Genomic DNA, 23,845 nt, shown 5'->3' on the forward strand with positions numbered 1-23,845 from the left:
TCTTTAATTCAACTAAATATTTCAATTTTTATTAGACCTATTGCAAAATATGTAATGCTAAGAACATTTCAAAACTTAAAAAAAAAATCATAAATAAAACAATTAAAGAGTAAGTAAGACAATTACACTCTCTATTCGAGTTTTACTTGAAAAAAGCAAAAAAAAAATAGTATTTTTCGAATTATATCAAGCCAGTAAGCAAACAACGAATCTATGGGTATTTGAACTCAAATATCCAAGAAAAATCAGAATATTTGATGGAAGAACAGGGGCATCTTTGAGCAACCTATTATAATAGCAAAACCCTATATCTTGAAATTAATTCATCAAGTTTATGATAAAATACATAAGCGCTCCAATGGACATTATGCAATTGCTACACAACAACCACTTAGAGGAAGGTCCAAGCAAGGAGGACAAAGGGTAGGAGAAATGGAGGTTTAGGTTCTAGAGAGGTTTGGCGTTGCTCATATTTTACAAGAAATGCTTACTTAAGAGTTTAATCTAATTTTTTATTGTAAATGTATTTTTTTAGGTTAAATTTTGCTATTAGTCTATGTGTTCTGCAAAATTTACGGATTTAGTCTCTATACTTTAATTTGATCAATTTTAGTCTCTAAACCATTTTGAATTGGTCATTTTTGGTCCTTATATTTTTCAAAATTTAAAATTTTAATCACGTCTCAAACAGTAGTAATTATATTCGTTTGGTTAAATTCAATTACTAATCAAGTACAATGCGTATAGTTGTAGATTTAATACATATTCTCCAACTAGATCGTTCTAAGTTCATATACTTTTCAATTTTTGAAATTTCAGCCTTGACCCAAATGACAATTGTTAATCCATTAACTGAACTTTTAGTGAGAAATATGGGAAATAACAAGCAGATATGATATTACACATATGATAATATGTTTGGCACATTATATTTTGAAAATAACATAACTCAATAAATTTAACAATTATGGTTTGATGAGAATTTAATAAGGTACAAAGACTAGATTAAACTATTTTTTTTCAAATCACTATTTTACTCCGAAAAAATGTATATTGAAATGAGTTGAGGAGTTTAAGTATATAACTTGTCTAAACGAGTTTAATTGATCCAATCTCGAATGTTTAATTTTATTTCGAGTTAAAGTTTATCTTAAAAATAATATTTGATCTAGTTTAAATTAAGCTTTGCCTAATGAATTTCGAATCAAACTTGAGCTTCAACTCTTATTTGATTAAGCTTGACTCGACTCAATTACAACCTTTGTCTAACACAAAGTAGAAAACTCAAAGAGACAAAACACACATACATGGAGGTCTAAATGATAGATTTTCTCAATTGTTTTGAACATAGTGGTCCCACAAATAAGCCACGTCACTGATCCCCAAGTTGTATTTACCCGCCGGCGTCGTTTGTCGAGCATTAAGCCGTCAATCGTCATTCACTTTGTTCACATTTACCTTAACGAATATTCCCGTTTTAACTTATTTAACTTTTAAGTTTAAAACTTTAATTTAAACCGTTGTCATGTAATGAATAAAGCTTTGTCACGTGAAATTTTTTGGGTGTTCCAATGGGACCATCCGTAGTTTAGTTTTTACCCCGCTTCAGGTTATTCGGGATTAATAACATATTTTATTGATTTTAAAATATATTTTAAAAGTATACTTTAATATAAAAGTGTCAAGTTTGATTCGAAATTTGAAACTCAATATTTAAATATATATTTTTAAATTCGAGTTCAGGTCGATAATTAAAGTTAGGGTTAATAATATATATTAAGAGTAATGCAGTCTAATAATATAAAATATAAAAATTTCGATAATGATTGCGAGCCGTTCAAGTCAAGTATTATTAAGCTCGAAATTGACTTAACGGATAGCTCAAGCTACTTGAGTTAGGTTCAATAATTACTGAATCGAGTTCAAATATTTTTCTAGTTGAACTCAAATAGCTTACCCGCACCAATGTCTCATTTACTTCCAACTTTAATGTTATAAAAATCATACTAGTGGTCGAACTAATTTTTATTTAACCAGTTTTGAATCATCCCTTTAATAATACTTAAATAAAAATAAAATAATATTTAAAAAATCAAAATCGGTTCAACCAGTTAATTTACCGGTTAATCTTAAAATTATACATGAACTATAGTTTAATGTGTAGTTGTATACATGAAATTTTGATTTGATCAAATTCTTATAAATTATTAACACTATTATTGATATAGCATCATTTTATGTTTATATATTGCATACATAAATAATTATATTTATCCAAGATAAAAATAAATCGATATATTTATTTCTTTAAATGCATAATTAAACCAAAATTGAAATTTTAAGTATACATTTGAACCATAAATAGAGTTTTATGTGTATAATTGTACAAATTTAAAGTTCATATATACAATTACGAGGAATACATGCATGGAATTTGTAGGGTCAAGTTTCTCTCCGTGATAAATGGAAATGGATTTGACTTTTTCTAAGCCTTTAATCATGTTTGAATAGTGATGTGATTGAAAGAATATCATGAACTAGCGTGGCTAATATAAAAGTTAAATCATTTTGTATTTTATATAAAAATATTTTAATTATAATATTTATTACTTTTTAAATATATTATAAATTGGAGGGAACGTAATTACATCAACAAAGTTTAAATCCGATCATTGTTCCTTTACACTGCTAATTTGTTACTTTTTAAATTAATGAGTTGATACTCGACTAACTCGTAACAATATAGAACTTAAATATAGTGTGAAGGGTTAATAATTTTTTTGGCCTTTAGACTCGGCAACTAGGTTCACTTTGATATTTATATTATTTTTGTTCACTTTGACACTTGAACTTCACAATTATGTCTATTTTTTATTCCTAAATTTAAAAAATATAAAAGTTTGATAGTGTGGCGCTCTAGAATTATTCACGTCGTCACTTGAACATTAAAAATTTTATATAAATTTTCAGGTGATGATATGGTACAATCTCAGAGTGTTATATACTCAGTGTTTTAATAACTGAATCAGTGGTTGAATAGTTCAGACCATTGGTTCTCAATTCAACTAATTCAATCATTGGGCCAACATTAATTAAATAAATAATCATAAAATTCTAAAAAAAATTATTAAACCGATTTAAACCTGCTCAACTGTCAATTTTTGTCCTGAATTCGATTTTTACTAATTTCAAATATTCTCCGAGTCAATCGGTTCAACTCCTTTGTTTAGACCATTATATCAATCAGTCCTACATCCAATCCAGTTTTGTTCCAATAATACTAGTCACGTCATCAAACCTTGACAGTATCCAAATTCACAGGCAAAAATGGGTATAGTTGTCAAGTTCAAGGACAAAATGGACAAAAAATAAATACATATACTTAAATGGATCTAATTACTAAATCGAAGGGCTAAAAATTATATTATCCCTAAATGAAAAAGCTGGGGAAGAAAAGGCTGGGTATGTGGATGCGTGTGAAACATAGTGCATAAAATCTTATTATTGTGTGGATTTGGTAGGTGGCGTGGGCCCAAAATTTCCTCTCAAATGCCAAAAAGAAAATCGTCATTTAAGAAACAACATGGATGGATCAATCAATCATTTTCACCTAAAGCAATTTAATAATTAAACAAAATTGCAAGGTCAGTATACCAATGCTACAATTTAGCTATCTTTCTTTTGTATTTAGATTTTTTCCCCTCATTTTTAATATGGCAAATGGCTTATTGACAGAAAATATTCCTGAAAATAAGGAACCTTTAATTGAAATTCTAACAAAATTCCCATTTTAGTCAGAACAAACAAAGATTTATGTATAAGCAAAGTTTTGTTTTTTACTCAAATTTAGCTGATAATTAAATTTGGGAATAATTAAAAGTAATTATTATACTTAAGGTTATTAAATTATTAGTAAGTTTACATTTTAGTCATTTAACTTTAAAAAATTATAAAATTATCACTGAATTGTTTGAAAGTTTTCATTTAAGGCACTAAATTATTCGAGAGTTTTTATTTAAATTACTGGGTTATTAAGTTTTTTTTTTCTTTAAGTATGACTAGCGAGTTTCAAGCGACGATTTGTATGATGGATTGGTATCTAGAACCTTAAATCCAAGTTGATCTGACGGTTAGTGTCGGATATAAGAGAAGAAAACTGTTCAAATTTTGATTCGCAGTACGTGACGTTCAAAGTTGTTTCATTAAAAAATGAGATGTAAAAGAGAAAGCAAATGATAGCTTTCTATTGGTGTAGGTTGTATGAATAAATAAGGTTATACAACAACGATTTTAACGTCTGGTGACTTAAATGAAAACTTTTGAATAGTTCAGTGACCATTTTGTAACTTTTTGAAATTGAATGACCAAAACATGAACTTACTAATTTACCCTTAATTTTTTAATTTTTATTATTTTTAGGATAAAATCACACTTTGCATGACAAACAATCTAATGATTTTTTTGTAATTATTATCCTGTTTTAATTATTTTAAAATAAAAATTAGAAATTTTAAAATTGAATCCAAAATTTACTAACCTCTGTTATTTCTATGTTTTTTTTACTAAAAATATGTTTATGATGAAGGAAAAATGTTTGTGATATTTAATATCTAAAATTATTTATGATTTTTTCTAACCTTCAAATAAAAAGATAAATACATTTTAATGTGTTCAAACTCGCATCTTCTTATACTAACAATAATAACAATCAAATTAAATGAAATAAATTAAAACAAATAAGATTTTAAGTGAAAAAAAAGTGAGTTAGTAATAAAAATTAAACTTTAGGTGAACATTATGGGAGTAAATTTTCCACCGTCAAAACCGCGTTTTGTTGAGCAGTGAGCCATTGACTATGGAAAGGATACAAAAAGCTTCTAAAAGTTTAATGATAAATTTAGTTACTAACGTTTACATATCTTACCAAAATAGTTTTGATTGTATTTTTTAGCCTTTAATAAAAGTACCATTAAAAAAGTTAACGGGGATGATATGAAATTTCATATGTGACATATTTCTAATGAGATAACCTAATAAGATAACTACATACGGAAAATAATAAAATAAATAAATAATACATTAAGTTAAAACTAACTCTTAATCTAAAGAAAATAAACGTATTTATCTATAAAAAATTAACTCAGAGAAAAACTTCTCAAGAAACAAACATATGAAAGATTGAAATCTTTTGAAATAAAAGAAAATTTGAAACATTCAATTTATTCATTAAATTTGTTAGAAAAAGCAGATTGAGAAAAAAGAACAAAAGTTGTAGGCCAAAAAAGATTCAAAATACAATTAAAGTCATTTTGACAGAACATGCAAACATTAGTGGCCAAATTTATCATAATGCCTAATAATAATAATAATAATAATAATAATAATAATAATAATAATAATAATAATATAATCTTTGCCCTAAATTTGTTAACTAGATTTATTTTGGTATTTGTAATTTTTTATTATGACATTTAAATTTGACAAGTAAATCCATTTTAGTCCTTGAACTTGAAAAATATAAAGTTTAATGATGTGATATATTTAGATTATGCCATATCATCACTTGAAAATTAAAAAATATATATGAATTTTCAGGTGGTGATGTAGTATAATCTCAGAGTATCACATCCAGTGTTTTAATAATTAGAACAATGGTTGAACATGTTAGACCATCGGTTCCCAATTCAACCATATCAATCGATTTTACCCTCAAACTAGTAATAATTAATTAATTAAAAATTCATAAAAAATTATTAAATCTATTCAACCTATTCAACTATTGATTTTTGTCTCGATTTTTTATTTTTATCAATCTTGGGTCAATCAATTCAACCCGTTTATTCGGACTATTATATTAATTAGTTCTCAGTCCGTATGATCTGACTATGTTTCAATAACACTGATCATATCCTCAAATCTTGATTCAAGTTCAAGGACTAAAATGGATCTAATGACCAATTTCAAAAATCAACAAAATGAATCTAATTATCAAATTCAAAAACTAAAATAAAAGTTATTATTAAATTAGCACTAAATAATACTTTTTAGTTTCATTAAGAAAAATTAAAATAAAATCAAAATCTGATTGTCAGATAATCAGATTGTCGGTTATAATATAAGTTTTATGAATAAACAAATAAATAATTTTTCTGGTGTTAAGCTTTTGAACATTTATTATTTTCCTACCTTTTAAAAAGAAAAGAAAAAAAACCAGTGGACAGCCCTGCCTCAAAAATTTCATTTAAATATTTTATAATGTATAAAATTTTAAAATAGTAACGATAAAATTATATTTTGACTAAATTTAATTTTTTAAAATTATAAATATATAAACTATTAAAATGATAAAATTATAATAAAAATATATAATTTAATTCTGGCCCTAAAAAAAACAAATCTAACTTCGCTACTAAAAACAACAAACAGGCCATTTTAAAAAATCTAGCAACTATTAATTTTTTCATCTCTTAAATTACGATATCAAGGAATAAAAATTTTCAAACTCATTAAATTAAATTCCAACTGTTTCATTGAATAAAAATTTACCTTAAATAAAATTAACTAATATATTAAAAAACTGTACTTGCTAAATTAATTTTGCATTTTAGAGCTTATTTTTAATTTTTTAAAAATTATATTATTCTCTTCCTCACGAGAAATAAAAATTAATATAATTATAATTTATTAAAAATAATTTAGAAGACAATAATTTTAAAATAATAAATAATACAAAACAATGCAGATATAATAAAGGTAAAATACATTCGTTAATGATAAAATAGGGGCTAAATTCGAAATACAAAAAAAGACGGACGACGTAAATGAAATTTCGTTAAAAATCATTATCCTCATCATTATTAACTTTTGGGACTTAAAAGGTAAAATAGGAACAACAATTATTATTCCATTTTTGATTACCCCACGCTCCCAGCTTATGACAACGATTTGATTGTGTTGGCTTTATTTTGTATTTAATTAATTTTCATTTCGTCTTTATTTTCAAAAAATAATTTAAAGACATTTTAATTTCATCCTTTTGAGAAATTAGTTATTTCATTTTAATTTATTAGAATTTGATCCTTATATTTTACGAAAATTGATGAATTAGTTCAATTATTGATAGACACTTGAACTGTTTATTTTTGCTGGTTTGTTACGTATAAATGGTTGAATTATTAATTTTCAAGTCAACGACATAATTTAATAGTGTTACTGAATTATATTAATTTCTCTTCTTTTTTGAAGTAATTAAAGTAGGTGTTTTTTTTTTTGTAAAATAAAAGGATGAAATTTATAATTAAACCAAATTTAAATTTCATTTAAAATATCGATTTTACTAGTAAATTGGTCCTAAATTATAGCTCAATTTTAAAAGTGATACCTAAATTATTAATTTTATCTTAATTTATCCTAAAAATGATATCACTCCGTAAGAACTTGACACATGGCATGTTATTATTGAACACTATGTATTTTCTTAGTCAAATGAAAGAAAATCGATAATTTAAATATCACTTGTGGTAAAAATTTAAAATAAGTGTATAATTAAAATACCAATTTACAAATAAAGTGAAAAAAGACATATATCCAAGATCGTGCAGGTAAACACATGTTTACAGTTTGATTAGATTGCTCTAAATATATTCAATGTCAAATTTAAAATATATTTAATTTCTAAATTGATAACTAGATAGATATAATAACATAATCGATACAATTATAATACTCATACGAGAGCTCAATTTCGAAATTTAAAGATCAAATTACAATTTAAGCAATAGTTTGAGGACTTTTAGTGAAAATAATCCTACTTTAACTGACTAACTAACCTCCAGTTTTTCGCTACCCTCTCTCTCCAGCTCTGCTTGGATAAATTAATCAGAATTAAATAATATATTTGGAGTCCGACACCAAAAAGTCCTCCATAGCCAAAAAAGCTTAAAGCCAAAACGCCAAAAAGCCATAACTAAACACCAAAAATTCCCTCTCTCTCTCGTCTAACCTTCTCGCCCGCAAAGGTTTCCTTTTCAGACAAGTACTTTACGGAATCGGCGCCACCAATCACCGTCGTTATCGTCGGATTCTGGCGAATCTCCGGCCACATTTCACCTGATGCGAGATTCTCATCACCAAGGTCACTCTCTTTCTTTCATTCTTTAAATTGATGTGTGTGCCTCTCACCTGAACAGTAAACGACTGGTTTTCTATGCGGCGGAGTTTCTAGGGAGAGCTGTGAAGCAGTTTTTTTAGTTTCGTTGCTTTCTGGTGTTCTTCTTCCGATCTCATTTTTCTTCGAAGATTTTTATTCTTTTTTCAAAGAAATGTAACTGCTAGATTAAATTTAATTTGTTTTTCTCTAGATTTGCTCTTTTTTTTTTCCATATTAAAGTCCGCAGTAAATTCAGTGTTTTAGAAGCTGATTATTATTTATTGAAAACGTAGATTCTTACTTAGTGATTCGACATATTCTAGTTTTTGAATCTGAAAGTTCGTTCTATTTACTTAATTTAGTATGGCATTTTTTCTTTTTTGTCGTCATTTTTTGTTTTATTTTTTTCTCATTTTCCAATGAATGCAGTTATTTTTTTCTTTTTGTTCAATGAATGCAGTTGATTTCTTTCTTTGATCAGTGTCAAGATGGAGTAGAAATTTGATTTTTAAAAACAAATACTACTTTGCAGTTTTGTTCAGAGCTAATAGCGACGTGTGATGTGATGCAACATTTCATTTGAGAAAAAGAGAATATTATCTGAAATTTTCTCTCTTCAAGAATATTAGACTTGTCTTTTTCAGAGTCTCTCATATTTATCATTTATCCCTTCAAAATCAAGCTCCTTTTTTCTTCTTTGCTTTGAAGTCTCCTTGTCTCTGGTCTCTCTCTCTCTTTTTTCCAAGAGAACTTGATTGGTAAAGAAAATTACAGGTTTGAATTGCAAGGAGTGTTGCATTTTGAGTTGGTTAGAACTTAGGATGGGATTTGTTGTTTGAATTTGTATTTTTCCTTTGAAGTTTATTCTGTTAACTGCACTCTCATTAAACTAATTTGTAGATTGGATTTGGTATTTTGCCTTTTCCTCTGTTGATTTTACCTTTCTTTATGTATTTTTAAGGGGAAAATCTTTAGAAATTGATTTGGGATTTTATATGTGATGTTAACAGGTGTAGAAATGAATGGGTTTGAGAGCAGGAGAGGTCAGAATATTGAGAAATTTCCAGGATGCTTAGGCAGGATGGTAAACCTGTTTGATTTGAACACAAATGTTCCTGGAAACCGCCTGCTTACTGACAAGCAGCATGATGGTGATCTCCTTTTCATGAAAAATCTAGTTTTGTTTTTCATCTACATTGAAGTTTGATTTGTTTTCTAAATATTGGGATAATTTGGAGAGAGTTGTTTTCACTTGTGTTGATAAGATTAATTATGGCATGGTTTCCTTGATCGGCACTTGTTTCTGTATTTCTTTCTCCAATCCCCCTTTACTAATTGAAGGATATTGAGAACTCTGTAAATTGACACTTGGGAAAGGGTACTACTGCATATATACCTTTACATTTTCTTGCAACATTTTGGCAGCTTTTAAAGTGCTTTAAGATTATGGAATTTTATTCTGATCCTGGAGGCTTGTTGTTTTAGTTCATGTTGATTACTACTGGTGCTTGCCTTTTCTTTGTCTTTCTATGTTTATGGTGTTAGCTCATATTTCCCCTTAAAATACCTTTCGTATCCAATTTTATACATGAACCTGTGTTGCTTATCGTTGGATATTTATGATTCAGTTATTTCTTGCTATTGTTGACATTGTGCTGTTTGATGGGCAGGTTCTTCACTCTCAAGGAGTCAATCTGACGTGGCAAGGACATTGAGACCCACCTTTGGAGATCAGAATCATCAGATAGAGGATAAAGTGGTAAAAACTGGGCTTAAAGTCTCTGCGATAGCAATTATTATAGACAAGTTGAAATCAAATTCTGAGCAGAACTCATCCCTATTTCTTCCACTTGAATTGTGCTTAAACATCCTTGTGTTTTGATCTGTGTTGCAATTTTTGGTGCCTGCAGATTATATCTGAGCTAAGGAGAGCTTTTTCGAACAAGAAAGGTAATAAAACACCCATAAAGATGCTCATGGCCCAGGAAATGTCTAAAGAAATGGCATCTAGGCATAACCCACCCAATGTGGTTGCCAAACTGATGGGACTTGATGCACTACCAAGGCAGCAGCATAATTTATCTGCACAAAGATGCCATTCTAAAGGTTCTTCTCGGCAATCTTCAAGTCATTCTCATATACTGGCGGAAGGCTGGGAGCAAGATCAGGGCTTTGCAGACAAGGAAATGCTATCCGAAGTAAACCCCTGTCAAGAGCTGGACAAATACAAAGATGTTTATGAAATCTGGCAACAGTCCCCAAGGGCAACTTATTCAAGAGATAGCTCTCCACAAAAAGGGAGGTATAAGGATAATGTGAATGAGAAAAAAATGGCTCTAGTTCGTCAGAAGTTTATGGAAGCAAAACACCTGGTGACAGATGAAAAGCTTCGCCAAACCAAGGAATTTCAAGATGCACTAGAAGTTTTGAGTTCCAATAGAGAGTTATTCCTCAAGTTTCTGGAAGAGCCAAATTCTAATTTCTCTCAGCATGATTTCCAGTCTTTACCTCAACCTCCTGAGAAAAAGCGTATCACGGTTCTTAAACCTAAGATGGTTGACAAAGAAAAATTTACTGGAATAGGGAGCGGTGATAAACAGAAAAAGAAACCATCTCGGATGCATCACGTAACCAAGTATGATAGAAATAACAGGGCATGTTATCCTTCTCTCCCCAGTCCGAAAGTTGACGAGTATCCTCCTCAACCAACTAGAATAGTGGTCTTGAAGCCCAGCCCTGGGAAGTCTCAGGACATTAAGACTGTGGCATCTCCATCCCCCTCATCACCTAGGATATTACATGGTGAGGATTTTTGTGATGAACCTGAAGATGATGGTGCACGAGAACCAAGAGAAGTGGCAAAAGAAATCACTACGCAGATGCATGAAAATACGATGGGTCACAGAAGGGACGAAACATTACTTTCTTCTGTTTTCTCCAATGGTTACATTGGTGATGATAGTTCGCTTAATAGATCTGAAAATGAGTATGCTGTGGAAAACCTCAGTGATTCAGAAGTTGTGTCCCCAACTTCTAGACATTCATGGGATTACATCAATAGGTTTGGTAGCCCTTATTCTTGCTCTTCCTTCAGTCACGCATCATGTTCTCCTGAGTCCTCGGTTTGCCGGGAAGCAAAGAAGCGGCTTTCAGAAAGATGGGCCATGACCATGATGGCATCAAATGGGAATTCTCAAGAACAAAGGCATGTGAGGAGAAGCTCAAGCACATTGGGTGAGATGCTTGCTCTTTCTGATACGAAGAAGTTGGTAAGATCTGAAGAAGAGGGAAGTACTAAGGACCAAGAGCCTAGGGGATCAACTTCCTGCACGGCTAGTAATCCGAATAAAGAAGAAAATACAAGCGATTCTCCCAAAGATCTTCTCAGGTCAAAATCTGTTCCTGTGTCTTCCACTGTATACAGTGCAAGGCATAGTGTTGAATTATCAGATCCTGAATCTAGCAAAGAACAAGTTTCTAAGGAACTTACAAAGGCAAAGAGCATGAAATCATCTTTAAAGGGGAAAGTTTCAAGTTTCTTTTTCTCAAAGAATAAGAAAACGAATATAGAAAAATGTACTGGATCTCAATCTACAGATGAATCGCCATCTACAACTCCTGGAAGACTCGGGTCACCTATAAGTCATCCTCTAAAGATTAGCAATGATGCATCTCAGAGCTTTAATGACAGTTGCAACCAAGTGTGTTTATCTCCAGTTCTAGATGGATCAGTAAGTAAAAGTACATTACCAGATTTGACTGGCACAGGACAGAAACAAGGCACAAATGCTGTGGAGGTACTTCTAACTTCCTCACGTTCTTGGTCATGCATATCTTTATTGAATGTTTACATCTTGTGATAATGAAATAATATCTTCATCGGCTTGAACAAAAAGAAAAGGAAAAATCTCCGCCTTTTATGATTGAAATAACTAATTGTTATATTTTCCATTCTGTGGATTGAACTTGTTAGTCACTTAATAATACTGTGCTTACCTCATGTAGGGAGGGTTGGCTGTAGCAAAACCTTCAATGCTTGTCCATATAAGTGAGAATCAGGACCAGCCAAGCCCTATCTCAGTTTTAGAACCTCCATTTTACGAGGATGAGAACACAAATCCAGAGTCCTCGTGCAGTAGCAAACCAGTGCACCGAGGTAAATTTCACTTAATAAATTGGGAACTTTGTTATTTGTCTGATTTTATTTCTCCTCATATACCGTCCCATTTATTAATACTGGACCAGGGGTGCCACCTAAGTCTAACTTGATTGACAAGTCACCTCCTATAGGATCGATTGCACGCACCCTGTCGTGGGATGATTTGTGTTCAGATACAGCCACATTAAATTCATCAAAACCCTCTAAGGTGTCCCCAGGTGCCAAGGAAGAAGAACATGATTGGGTTTTATCGGTCCAAACACTGTTATCATCTGCTGGTCTCAATGACAAGGAGTATTTTGAGTCATTTATTGATGGATGGCATTCACCTGAAAGTCCATTGGACCCGTCCTTGAGAGACAAATATGCCAACTTGAACGACAAGGAACCTCTACATGAGGCTAAGCGACGACAATGGAGATCAAACAAGAAGCTCGTATTCGACTGTGTGAATGCAGCCATAGTGGAAATCACAGGTTATGGATCAAACAATCGCATGAACGAGATGTCATTGTGCAGGTCCCATATCAGGGACATGGAGAGTGCATCGCCCACATTGGTTGACCATGTGTGTGCCCAAATTAAGGAATGGGTTTCCGGCGACAGTAATCATGTGGTGGACAATGATGATGACTGGGACACTGACAGCCTGGTGGTGGAAAAGGCAGTGCGAAAAGAAGTGGGTAAAGGATGGGTTGATCAAACAAAAACGGAAACAGATAATTTAGGAAATGAGATAGAAGGGAAGTTGCTACAAGAGCTCGTGGAAGAGGCCGTGGTCGATTTAACCGGTACAATGTTCTAACCAAGCTCTTATTTTTGTATTTCTCCCCGTCCTTTATTTATTACAACTTCATATATTATCTGTGAATTTATGCATTTGATTCTCAAGAATGAATTGGTTCGCGAATGTTTGGTATATATAATTTTGAGCATCTTATTCTGTCCCCTCACCAACTGACCCTTGTATTTTCCATTATTATCTGGTGTTTAGAAAATAAGTTTGGGAAATTTTCTACCACTTCACAAGTAGTGTTAGGGGTTGACAAGTATAAAATATTTAAAAAATAAATATTTTAAAGAAAAATACATATTAATTTTTCAAAGCTACTTATAGAATGGTAGTGTGTCAAAAGTGGTGGTTAAGGTTTTTCAAAAACTAAATTTGCATTGACAAGTTTTTAGGTCAAAAGTGAATTCTAATTTGGAGGAAATGGTGAAAATGTAAGACTGTTATAACGAAGTAGTCTATCTGTTGTGGTTAGAACAATTATTAAAGCAAAGATTAAGAGTGGGTTGGATCATATTTTTTGGATATTTAAAAAAAAAGGAAGAATTTATCTATTAATTGTGGTAACTTGAAGATTTCTTGGAAACCCTCATAGGGAGTGGGGGAATGCAGGTTGACGGTAACTAAAAAGCTTATCTCCTGAGATTTTTGGTGGAACTTCTTCACGTGTAAATTTTGTAATACAAGCAGCCAAAACCATTGGCTCTTTTGGTTGGTTTGCCTAATTCTATTTCTGACTGCCAAAATGCATGTTGTGAAATGTTGTCATCTTTCAACCCATAAATAAATATTTTAATATTTATAAGTTAACATCAGTCTCGATTATAATGTAAACTTTGGTTATAAAAAGAACATTAAAAAATGAATTAGTCAATACCTTCTGCAAATTGCTCAACGATAGGGAAGCATTTGGACAAACAATAAGACAAGGAGGACCAGACCTTGTGTAAATACAAGCGCAAGTTATATAGAGAGAGATAAGAGGGGAGATATCGAATATCTTTGTATAATTATATTTTAATAATTTAATCGTTGAATTTATCATACATGTAAATTTTTTAATTGATCCGATATTTATCATTTCAATCTAAAATAGTATATATATATATATATTGATATTTATGAAATGGTTAAATTTTTTACATAAAAATAATTAAGAATTTTTAATTTACGTCAATTTGACATACATAATCTATATGAATGGAGTATGAAATATGACAATTAGATTGTTAAAATATTAATCGTATAAAAATATACAAAAGGATACAAAACGTACAATGGTGTAAATAGATCTCCGTACACATATATCTATCTATATATATATATATATATATATATATATATATATATTTTATGCTTGTGTGGAGTAAGAGAAAATCCTCTTACATCGATGTAAAATTTGATATTTTAACAATTCAACTATTTTTTAATATTTTGTCCATATAAATCATACATGTCATATTTAAGTCTCATATTCACGATTAATGGACTACAAAATATTCCCTCATAAAAAAATGAATGATACATTTAATTTGTTGAATGTGACATTACAACCGTAATCTCCCATTTTGTTGTTTGAATTCTCAACACTCCAACCGACCACCTTATAATTTTAGATTCCCAAGTAATATCAAGATGTTAAAATATAATGTAATTTCAATCCACACATCCCTTAGGATACCTTAGTTAATGACTGTAATATTAATTTTGAATAAATTTAGCATTTATTTTTATTATCGTACTCAGTTTCGTTCTTTTTGTTTCCCAAATAAAATTTTAGTCTAAAAAGAATGAATAATAGATACCATACCTTAACATTATAATTATGATATTTACTCTAAATAGTTATTTATTAGTATATTAATTATAATTTATAAATTTATTTTACCATTATATATTTACTTATTAATATATAAATTGTAATTCTATGAAAATTAATTAAAATATTAAAACAACTAAACTTGTTAAAAAATTATAACAAAAATAATTTAGTAGAATAAGAATCTAGTATAAATCAATCATTAAACAGGATAACAAATTTATCTCTACATAACCAGCTAATTAGCAAAAATAAATCAGGATAAGAATTCACACATTTAATAAGATGACTCGACCCTAGGGTCAGTTTTTTAATCGTCAAAAGCAAAAAAAATAAAATAAAATATTTGGCTTGAAATAATCTACATCTAAAATATACGATTGGAACAATAGGGTTGATGAAAAGGGGAAAATAAGGGACATAAATCAACTGCATTATATATTTATAGGTTCAGAAAATAGTACATTCACTCTCACATTCAATTACAAAGCAATGCAGCTAAAACTGGGCTTAAAGACCTATATGCTATACACATCAAACGACTGTGATGCTATCCTATTTGATCAGTTTGAGACCCGACAATTTTCTACACAATATGATTACACATAAGCCAAAAAAACAGTCATGAACACAACACAGACATAAACATGTCAAAATCTATATACTATTTTAGAACACAAATCTGACGCGAAAAAGAAAATAATAAAATGGGTCGAACATACAGAAGATATCGTCACCTGAGAGATGGGAACGGTTGTCTTGATCATGCTCTACTTGGAATTCGTGCTAGATGCGTTCTGGTTTAGTAAATCATATTTATCAGCGCTGTTGTATCTATCACCACTGTTCATACCATACTGCAAAGACAAAAATTCAAGGGCATGATTTAGGAAGTAACAGCTAATGTTAAATGGCAGGTATTGTAGCTCAAAACATAATTCAGCACGAATGAAAATAATAGGTTAATCTTGTTTTGTTGAAACGAAATGGGTCGGAACAACAGAAATGTTCAGTATCCTAGTACGTGAATGTCTGTCTTTATGGTCTTAACAATTAAGAGTATACTAATTCTTGACAAAACTAGGCTCCCATTAGTTATATAAAGGGCGGAAATCAATGATAACTGTCACAACCGAAATAAAGGCAGAGTATCACATACAAGTATCGATGATAATGAATGAAAATCTAGAAAGGCTACAAAATGAATTTATTTAGTTGGTCATTTAGAGTCAGGATCTATCAATCAAATCCCCATAGTCAAAGCATATCTCAAAGATAATCATGTCGACAGCTGTGAACCGCATGCATATTCAATTATTTCTGACAGTTCAGACTGGGAACTGAGTTGGATAATTAATCTGTTTCAGATTAGACTGATTTCTTAAATAGATTCCATGCCACTAAATCAATTATATTACGTGATAAGAGCCACTAGACTTAATTCTATTTCAAAGAATCATTTCAACAGATCAAATTATCATTCGAGTCTGATGCAATCAGTCACTAGTTAGAGTCGATGTGGTAATGTTACGGTGTGAATCTGCAAGAAAACCATATGCACACTTGCAAACTGCATAAATATTCAACCATTAGGCATTTGCTACAGAGATGCTTGGTTAATTGTCACTAATGAGTTGGACCATTAATTAGTCGTTCTACCACCAAATACTTCATTAGATTCCCCGCAACCATAGATATAACCTGGCAGTAATGATATGACTGTCCTATAAAGACATCTAAGAGGAACCATTTCCACACAGTGATCATTCAATCCAGAATTATATATTGCATAGAGGATTTGACATGATATAGAATAAACTCATAATGCAAAGAGCGGATTGTCCATCTTTTTTTCTGCAAAACATAAGTTATAATACTAAAGAATCAGGATACCTTTTCTCTTATTCGAGAGCCCCAGAAATCAGAGTGAGAAACCCTGCCGTCACCCTTGGCTGAAGTAGATGTGTGGTTAGACTGAGGGTTTAGGAGTGGCTCCCTAGTTCTACCTCTTTCATAATCATCTTCATCATCAATGCCCCTTCTTCTAACAGAAACCATTGCCCGCAAAATTACTGCCACTAGCAAAGCTAATACCTGAAGAATATAGGAAAAATTCTTACAGTAAAGAAGCACGCATATTTGCAGGATGTTTGAAAAAAAAAAAGTATGATAATTTTATTTTTCTAATAAAAAACACAATTAATTCCATCTAGCCATTGAATATATTACCATGTATGCTAACTAAAATTCTAACCATCTCATAATGGTTTGATTCATCTCAAACAGAAGAGATTTACCTGAAGTGGACTTCACCTAATGTAGAGTTCAAACAGCATTTGTTCTCCAAAAAATAATTAATCATGGATGGGAAAGCACAGTGATTTGGTTTAATCTCAAATAATTATCAACTTAATTTTATCACCTTAACGAGGAAAATAGGCCAAGGATTTCATCAGATCAATTAATGAATTTTTCATCTGACTAGTAATATGCTACAAAGACATCATCATTTTTGAACATGTAGAAAACTAGTATTCTTAATCGTTCCCATGCATACTTGTTAAGATTTGAACCAAAAACTTACAGCAACCACTCCCCCCCCCCCAAAAGAAAAAAAAAAGAAGAAAAAAACTAGTTCAACTGACTATTCTCAAGATAGCACCAGGCTAACTAAATTACAATATCAGTTTGATTTCTGAGAGACTGAGACGTGTAATAACAATCCTACACCCATCCAATCATTGCTGGAGCAAAAGCCCAAGGGATAATATATTATATAGCTAAGGGACAGTTCAGTAGTAGCACTAAAAAAGGGCATCCATATTAAGAGGGGGGGTCCCAAATTAGAGAAACTGCAAAAACTTGTCAGAAGATCATTGCCAATCAATGAACTTTAGTAGATCATCTGATGAAGTGCCACAAATCACACAATATGCGCTCATTTTGTTACTGGATTTTCATTTGACTTTTGATCATAATAATTGCAATCAACAAATTTAGTAAGGTATAAAATGCTTGAGAACATGGGCTAACTACCTGTATTATGACCACACTGAGGCCAACCCATTTACATATATCGATATTGTCTTCTATGAAGGAGCGAAGACTGTCAAGTTCTCCAGTTGGGTCAAACGGAATGTCCTGTCATAAAATACATTATTTAGTAATAGATAATAATCTGCACAAACACAATGCCCCAAGGAAACTAATTTACCTTCTCCCAATGACGATCAATTGCAATAAATGCCACCAAAGAAGCTTCTATTAAAATGAGAACAATTTTGATGAGTGTATACTGGCAGTTGATCAAGTCAAGGGAAAAAATGCAAAAGAATGTGGTCCATTATACAATTGGCAGGACAGCTATAACTTCAACACTATAGTCCTTGTTATAGAGCCTTGTAACACCAACTACTAGAGGCTTAATACTGAAAATGTAGAACATGAAATTATGAAATTTGTGCTTAAAGTTTTGAACCTATTTTAAGCATGTCATTTTCTTCTGTTACCATCACTTCTCATAGACAAAAGCATATATAAAGTTGAAGAACTTAAAATTTCAGTATATAGAAAACCATGGTTTAAAATTTGCAATTCTCGTTATAAATTCAGGCATGTAGAGATGTTCAGACTAGCTGCATCTAAACCTCTAAAGCCAACTTCATTCGAAAGAATATATAAAGACTCGTCTAGGTAGGATACAAAACAAAGGCAACAGCCATTAATAGATTCAGCTGCAATGCAACCAATGAGACTAATGCAGCACAGCACAATGCCCACACCCAAAAAAGAATAGATGAACCTGAAACAAAGAATAAAAGCATCAACTTAATACTCATGCAAGCATTTAGAATCCCAATCATTCAACCACAATCACTGCCAAAAGCAAATGTTGTATCGCCAATCATATGAATATATCGAATTGAAAGACAACCAAATTCTGAATTGTAATAGTCACTAAAAACACTCTTGTACTTGTTTAAAAAAAAGGTGCTCAATACACACTAACAAATTGGTCCTAAAAGTAAGGCTTTGAAGTTGCTAAGTTCTGCGATAATTCAATATTCTAAAACTATCGACTATATATTAAGAGCTGAAACTAAGATTCAAAAGACCAACTTAGCATTGAGTTAGCAGTTCTAATACATGGCATGATTTTGCTGCATAGTTTAACGAACTCCATCTAAGCAATCTAACAAAGTATTTCTTGAATATTATACAATAAAAAGCATATCTAAGTGCAACTGATTACATAAAATGATCAAAGGTTTAAGGTATATCAATATCAAAGAGACCTTAGTTTCTAAACATTTACAGCTCTGTGCTTTTAAATTTGATAAAACATTTAATGCAGCCCAATTCAAAATCCCCTGGAACTAGAAGCAATTAATTGTAATAAAAGAATTAAAAAAGCATTCACTAAATAGAATAAGTAGTACCATGGAGCAGGTAGCTTAACCGAACTCAATTCAAACCCGACTCCATTATCCAACCCGGAGACCAAACCGGCAGCTAAATCATCGAAAACCTTGGCTCCTCGAGCTCCCCCAACCTCCGGTCTCGAATTGAAGAGAACCGAGAGAGAAGAATCCGGCCACGGAACTGACGGCGGAGGAGAAATGGGGACGTGATGATTCCATTGATCCAACATCCAAAACGAGTAGAGTAAAATCGACACTCCAAGGAAAGCTTGGAGAAAATTCAAGAACTTCAGAACAAAAGCAAACGAAACATGACAACAATTCGGCCGCATTCCCTAAGATTTCGAAACGATTTTGATTTCAATTTATTTTTTTACTTTACAGAAACCCTAATTTTGATGATGGATTTTGAGAAATGGATAAGATCGAAGCTGCGTCTTTTGGATTTAATTCATTTGGCTTTATTTTGCTTCAAAATTCTTTGTTTTTTCTGATTTTCTTTTTTCTATTTCCTTTTTCTAGTTTGAGTGGGAAACAGAGATGTATGGTAGGGTTGGCCTGGTCCGACTTTGTTCACATTTGGGTTTATATTTTCATCACGAATCAGTTTACTTTGTCTTTGTCGTGTTTTATTATTTAGAAATATAAAATATAAAATATAAAATATAAAATATAAATATTAATTTATATTAATATTTATATATTTTATAATTAAAATTAAATGAAAAAACATTATTATTTTCAAATAATAAAATAAGCTACCTGAATATATCAAGCTTGAGCATGTAAATTTTTTGGAACTGAGCCTTGACCGAGCCATGAACACCCCTAATGAGGAGAGTTGGAATTTAACTTTGGTCAGAATTTAGATTTAATGATCAAATTATCCATTTAAATTCGAAAGCAAGTGAAATTTTTTAAATGATTTAAAAATAAATTAAAATAAACTATTGATAAATATAAACAAATTTAGATTAAAATAAAAAATTGATATTTCGAACTAAATCAAGTTTGGCCAACTATATACAATATCAATATTATTTATGGTCATAAACCCTAAACTCTCAACATGATCTATGAACAACTCAAGTATGTAATTTGGAGACATTTAACATATTGAGCTGACATTGTTTGAAAAGCACGAAAGAAAATAGTTGGTTTCGTCAAATGTCTCCAATTTATCGCCTTTATTTTAAATTCATCTTCAAAATTTAAAATATTTTAGTTGAGTTTTAAAAATATTAGTATTTTATCGATTTGGTTATTCCATCAACGTAACAATTTGTAAGTGTTAAATGTCTCTTTAAATATAATATTAAACGTGTTTAAAACATATGTATTAAATTATAAACATATATGTATCTCAAACCCTAAACTCGAACTCAATATTTAGTATAAACCTAAATCCTAAACTCAAAAGCAGAGAAAATATAATAATTATGATTAATATTCAAGTAAATTTATTAGTAATTATTTATAACTCGTCTACTATTTTTTTGCCTATTAATAAGGACTTGGATTATTATTTACTAACTGTGCATGAAACTCAAAGAACAATGTTGTATCACATATTGTTCCATTATTAATTTAATTTAATTACCATATTATATACCTTACTATTAATTGCATAATGATTTTATTTTATTTGAGAATAAAATATAAATATAAGATTTATTTTATCAGTAAAATTTGGAAAAAAAGTTATTTTATTTTATTATGGATATGATAGCATACATACACATGTTATATCGTATATATCATATATATATGCAATAAAATAAAAATTTGGAATAATTTTAGTAACGAGTAGTTCTAAACTAAGTTCTAAGACATTTGTCACCTATTACATGTTGACACATCATCATAGTTTAACTTTGTAATCAAAATATTATTAAAACATTACAAAAAAATCATAAAATTAATGAAGCGCATTTTAATTAATAAACACAATTGGCCCCTGCACCACCCAGGTATACAAACTAGTTATATAAATATATGATGCATTAAATATAATTATAACACAAATAAAGGAAATTACACAAAGACCCTAATGCCTAATGGCTTATATATTAATAAGGGTTACCATAATTTTAGTTTTAAACTTGGCAATTAGATTCACCTTGGTATTTATAATTTTTTTTATTCACTTTAGCTCTTAAACTTGACAATTAAGTTAATTTTAGTCCTTAGATTTGATAATTATAAAATTTTGATGATGTAACATAATCTCAGAGTGCCACATCATCAAATTTTGATGAAATTCAATTTCAATGACCAAAATAGACTTAATTATCAAATTCAAGTACTACAGTGGACTTTATTGTGGACTTATATTTTCCCTATTAATAATTGAGTCTTTCCTACTTCTCCAAATGGGCCAACCTGTAAAGGGCTTTAAGTAGGTAGTAATTAATTCATAGAACATTATCTACACTTGATTGATTTGCACATTATCAGGGGTGGATCCAAAAATTAAAAAATAAACAATAAAAAAGGGGTTAATTTATTAATGTCCAGACTCCAGAGGGATTATTGTTGGGATTGTCCTCATCAAGAAGGTAGACTGTTTTCTTAAAATTGTTTATAAACTTCCTTTTTTTGGCCAAATCAAATCATAGCCTGCTTTAAAACTAATTCATTCCTACCATTCCATCAACCATGATTACCATTTGACGTGATGAAATTGAATGACCTTTTAACAAACATTTTGTTATTAATTTCTGGTGAAACTTATTATTCGTATTGGTTGTTCATATTTCCTTTCTATTTTATTATTTTTATCTATTGATTGGATTGGATTGGGTCAAATTTTCAAGTTTTTACTTAAATCTTTATAAATTTTTGATTAAATTGATTATTATAATCATAATCTTGTTTTATATTTTGAGGATTTTTTAATTAAAATAAATTACGTGAGTGAAATATATATGTATACATGTATAACAAATATTTATAAAAGAAATTGTTGATAAGTTGAATCCACAAAGGGGAAGTAGTATATAACCTGTATTAAAAGATCTCATTATCGGCAAGGCCAAATCATGTTTTCTTACAAGGGTGACGATAAAATTTTATAGGTTGATAATGTAACGTTTTAGGATGGTCAGACAATCAATGAGCATAAGGTTCCATGTATTTTTTTATGGAAATAGTCTCACGCAAACATATTTTCAATTCACCGTAGAGCTATCCAATGTTAAATATCAGTTGGATGTGAGGTTCATCCAAAAGGGACATAAGTAAAGCTTGCGGAGGTGATATAACAAATCATATAAAAAATGAGGCATAGTCGCAGGTTCAAATAATAAAGTTAAAATATTAAAGATTATGATTCAAATTCTATTATATGTATATTTTTCATATAAAAAAAAGGCAATAAAGCCATCATAGAATTTATACCAAGCTCTTAACTATAGTATGTATTAAGTTTTTTTACTAAATAAATGTCACAAATCAACTTAATATCAATCCGGTAATATTTGAACTTAAGTAACTAATTCTACCTATGCTTCATTTGTCTTTAATATAAATTTTTTATAAAAATATTTGTTGTACAATGTTTTTTCTCATATTACAAGTGTGCTATATCCGGTATTTGTTATTTTGTAAAATAGTTGGATATGGACTTAATTGACTATTAGTGTCTAGATCTATTCATAGGCCAGCTCAGGTAAGTGGGAGGATTTAGATAAAAATATAGATCCGAAAATGAGTCTAGGTCAAAAAATAAGGCTCGCTTGAAAAATGGGTAGGCCTCGAGTAAGACATTTTTGGCCTGATCCGAATTCACAAAAGGATAAAGAAATTACTATTTTTTGTTGTTTTAATGCTATTTTCTTATAGTTTTCTCCCTTTTTATTACCATTTAACTATTATGATGTTATTATTTGTTCAAAAAAAAACTATTATGTTATTATTATTTGGATATTGTATAACCTCTTTTTATTGTTAAATTTGTTATTATTTTTAGATGCGCTTACTTGTTAAGTTACATCTATCTTATTATATATATATTTAAAAATAATATAACAAACTTAATATGGGCTGAGCTCGAGTTTTAGCATTTTTATCCGGACTGAACTTAGCTAAAATTTTAGGCCCATTTTTCTGGTCAGATCTAGCAAATTGGCCTAAGATTTTAATTAGACCCAACACAAATCCGACACAGCCCAACCCATGGACACCTCAATTAATGTCACATTAGTACAAATTAGCAATATTAATACAAAAATATCATGTAAATAATAGAATACAAATTCAAATTCAAATACTAATTAAATAAGTATAAACACGTATTATCCTATTTAATAACTATGGAACAATTCGGATTTTGCGGTCCCGTTTGGACAGCAAACTTGGCGTTCTATTGAATAGCCGTATAACTGAAGTGAACATTAAATAGATGCCGTCAAGAAAAATGAAAAAAGCCCACAGTGGCAATATTCGTAAATTAGCCCCAAACGGGTGGTTAAATTCCTTAACCACTCTAACCACACACTCTCATCAT

The 23,845-nt window shown here is 30.3% G+C and overlaps 2 protein-coding genes across 4 annotated transcripts; one reads left to right on the plus strand and one right to left on the minus strand.

The window, feature by feature from the left end:
* Window positions 1–7,894: 7,894 nt before the first annotated feature.
* LOC105792330 (uncharacterized) lies at window positions 7,895–13,261 on the plus strand. 3 transcript variants are annotated; one of them, XM_012620854.2, is made up of 6 exons: window positions 7,895–8,134; window positions 9,160–9,300; window positions 9,820–9,908; window positions 10,060–11,946; window positions 12,155–12,305; window positions 12,440–13,261. In XM_012620854.2, exons 1-6 carry the CDS (start codon window positions 8,113–8,115, stop codon window positions 13,111–13,113), a joined length of 2,964 nt encoding a protein of 987 aa, XP_012476308.1. In that variant the 5' UTR covers window positions 7,895–8,112; the 3' UTR covers window positions 13,114–13,261. The 3 variants fall into 3 exon arrangements, with proteins under 3 accessions (XP_012476308.1, XP_012476305.1, XP_052490613.1); XM_012620851.2 differs by having other exon boundaries at window positions 7,896–8,134; window positions 12,395–13,261; XM_052634653.1 differs by lacking the exon at window positions 7,895–8,134 and adding an exon at window positions 8,796–8,923 and having other exon boundaries at window positions 12,395–13,261.
* A 2,077-nt stretch (window positions 13,262–15,338) lies between these two features.
* LOC105792331 (tetraspanin-20) lies at window positions 15,339–19,891 on the minus strand. The gene is made up of 6 exons (XM_012620855.2): window positions 19,357–19,891; window positions 18,620–18,719; window positions 18,132–18,212; window positions 17,954–18,058; window positions 16,811–17,011; window positions 15,339–15,774 (listed from the first exon to the last, which is right to left on the minus strand). The coding sequence occupies exons 1-6, from the start codon at window positions 19,668–19,670 to the stop codon at window positions 15,688–15,690; spliced, it is 888 nt and encodes a 295-aa protein (XP_012476309.1). The 5' UTR covers window positions 19,671–19,891; the 3' UTR covers window positions 15,339–15,687.
* Window positions 19,892–23,845: the final 3,954 nt, after the last annotated feature.

This window comes from Gossypium raimondii, chromosome 8, assembly GCF_025698545.1.
Source record: "Gossypium raimondii isolate GPD5lz chromosome 8, ASM2569854v1, whole genome shotgun sequence".
Classification (NCBI taxonomy): Eukaryota; Viridiplantae; Streptophyta; class Magnoliopsida; order Malvales; family Malvaceae; genus Gossypium; species Gossypium raimondii.

Coding starts and splice junctions, on each gene's coding strand:
- LOC105792330 (XM_012620851.2), top strand. CDS start 8,113: ATGCGAGATTCTCATCACCAAG. Junction 8,135..9,159: donor GCGAGATTCTCATCACCAAG/GTCACTCTCTTT, acceptor TGATGTTAACAG/GTGTAGAAATGAATGGGTTT. Junction 11,947..12,154: donor AAGGCACAAATGCTGTGGAG/GTACTTCTAACT, acceptor TACCTCATGTAG/GGAGGGTTGGCTGTAGCAAA.
- LOC105792331 (XM_012620855.2), bottom strand. CDS start 19,670: ATGCGGCCGAATTGTTGTCATGTTTCGTTTGCTTTTGTTCTGAAGTTC. Junction 18,720..19,356: donor GTTAAGCTACCTGCTCCATG/GTACTACTTATT, acceptor TCTTTGTTTCAG/GTTCATCTATTCTTTTTTGG. Junction 18,213..18,619: donor ATGGCTGTTGCCTTTGTTTT/GTATCCTACCTA, acceptor ATCAACTGCCAG/TATACACTCATCAAAATTGT.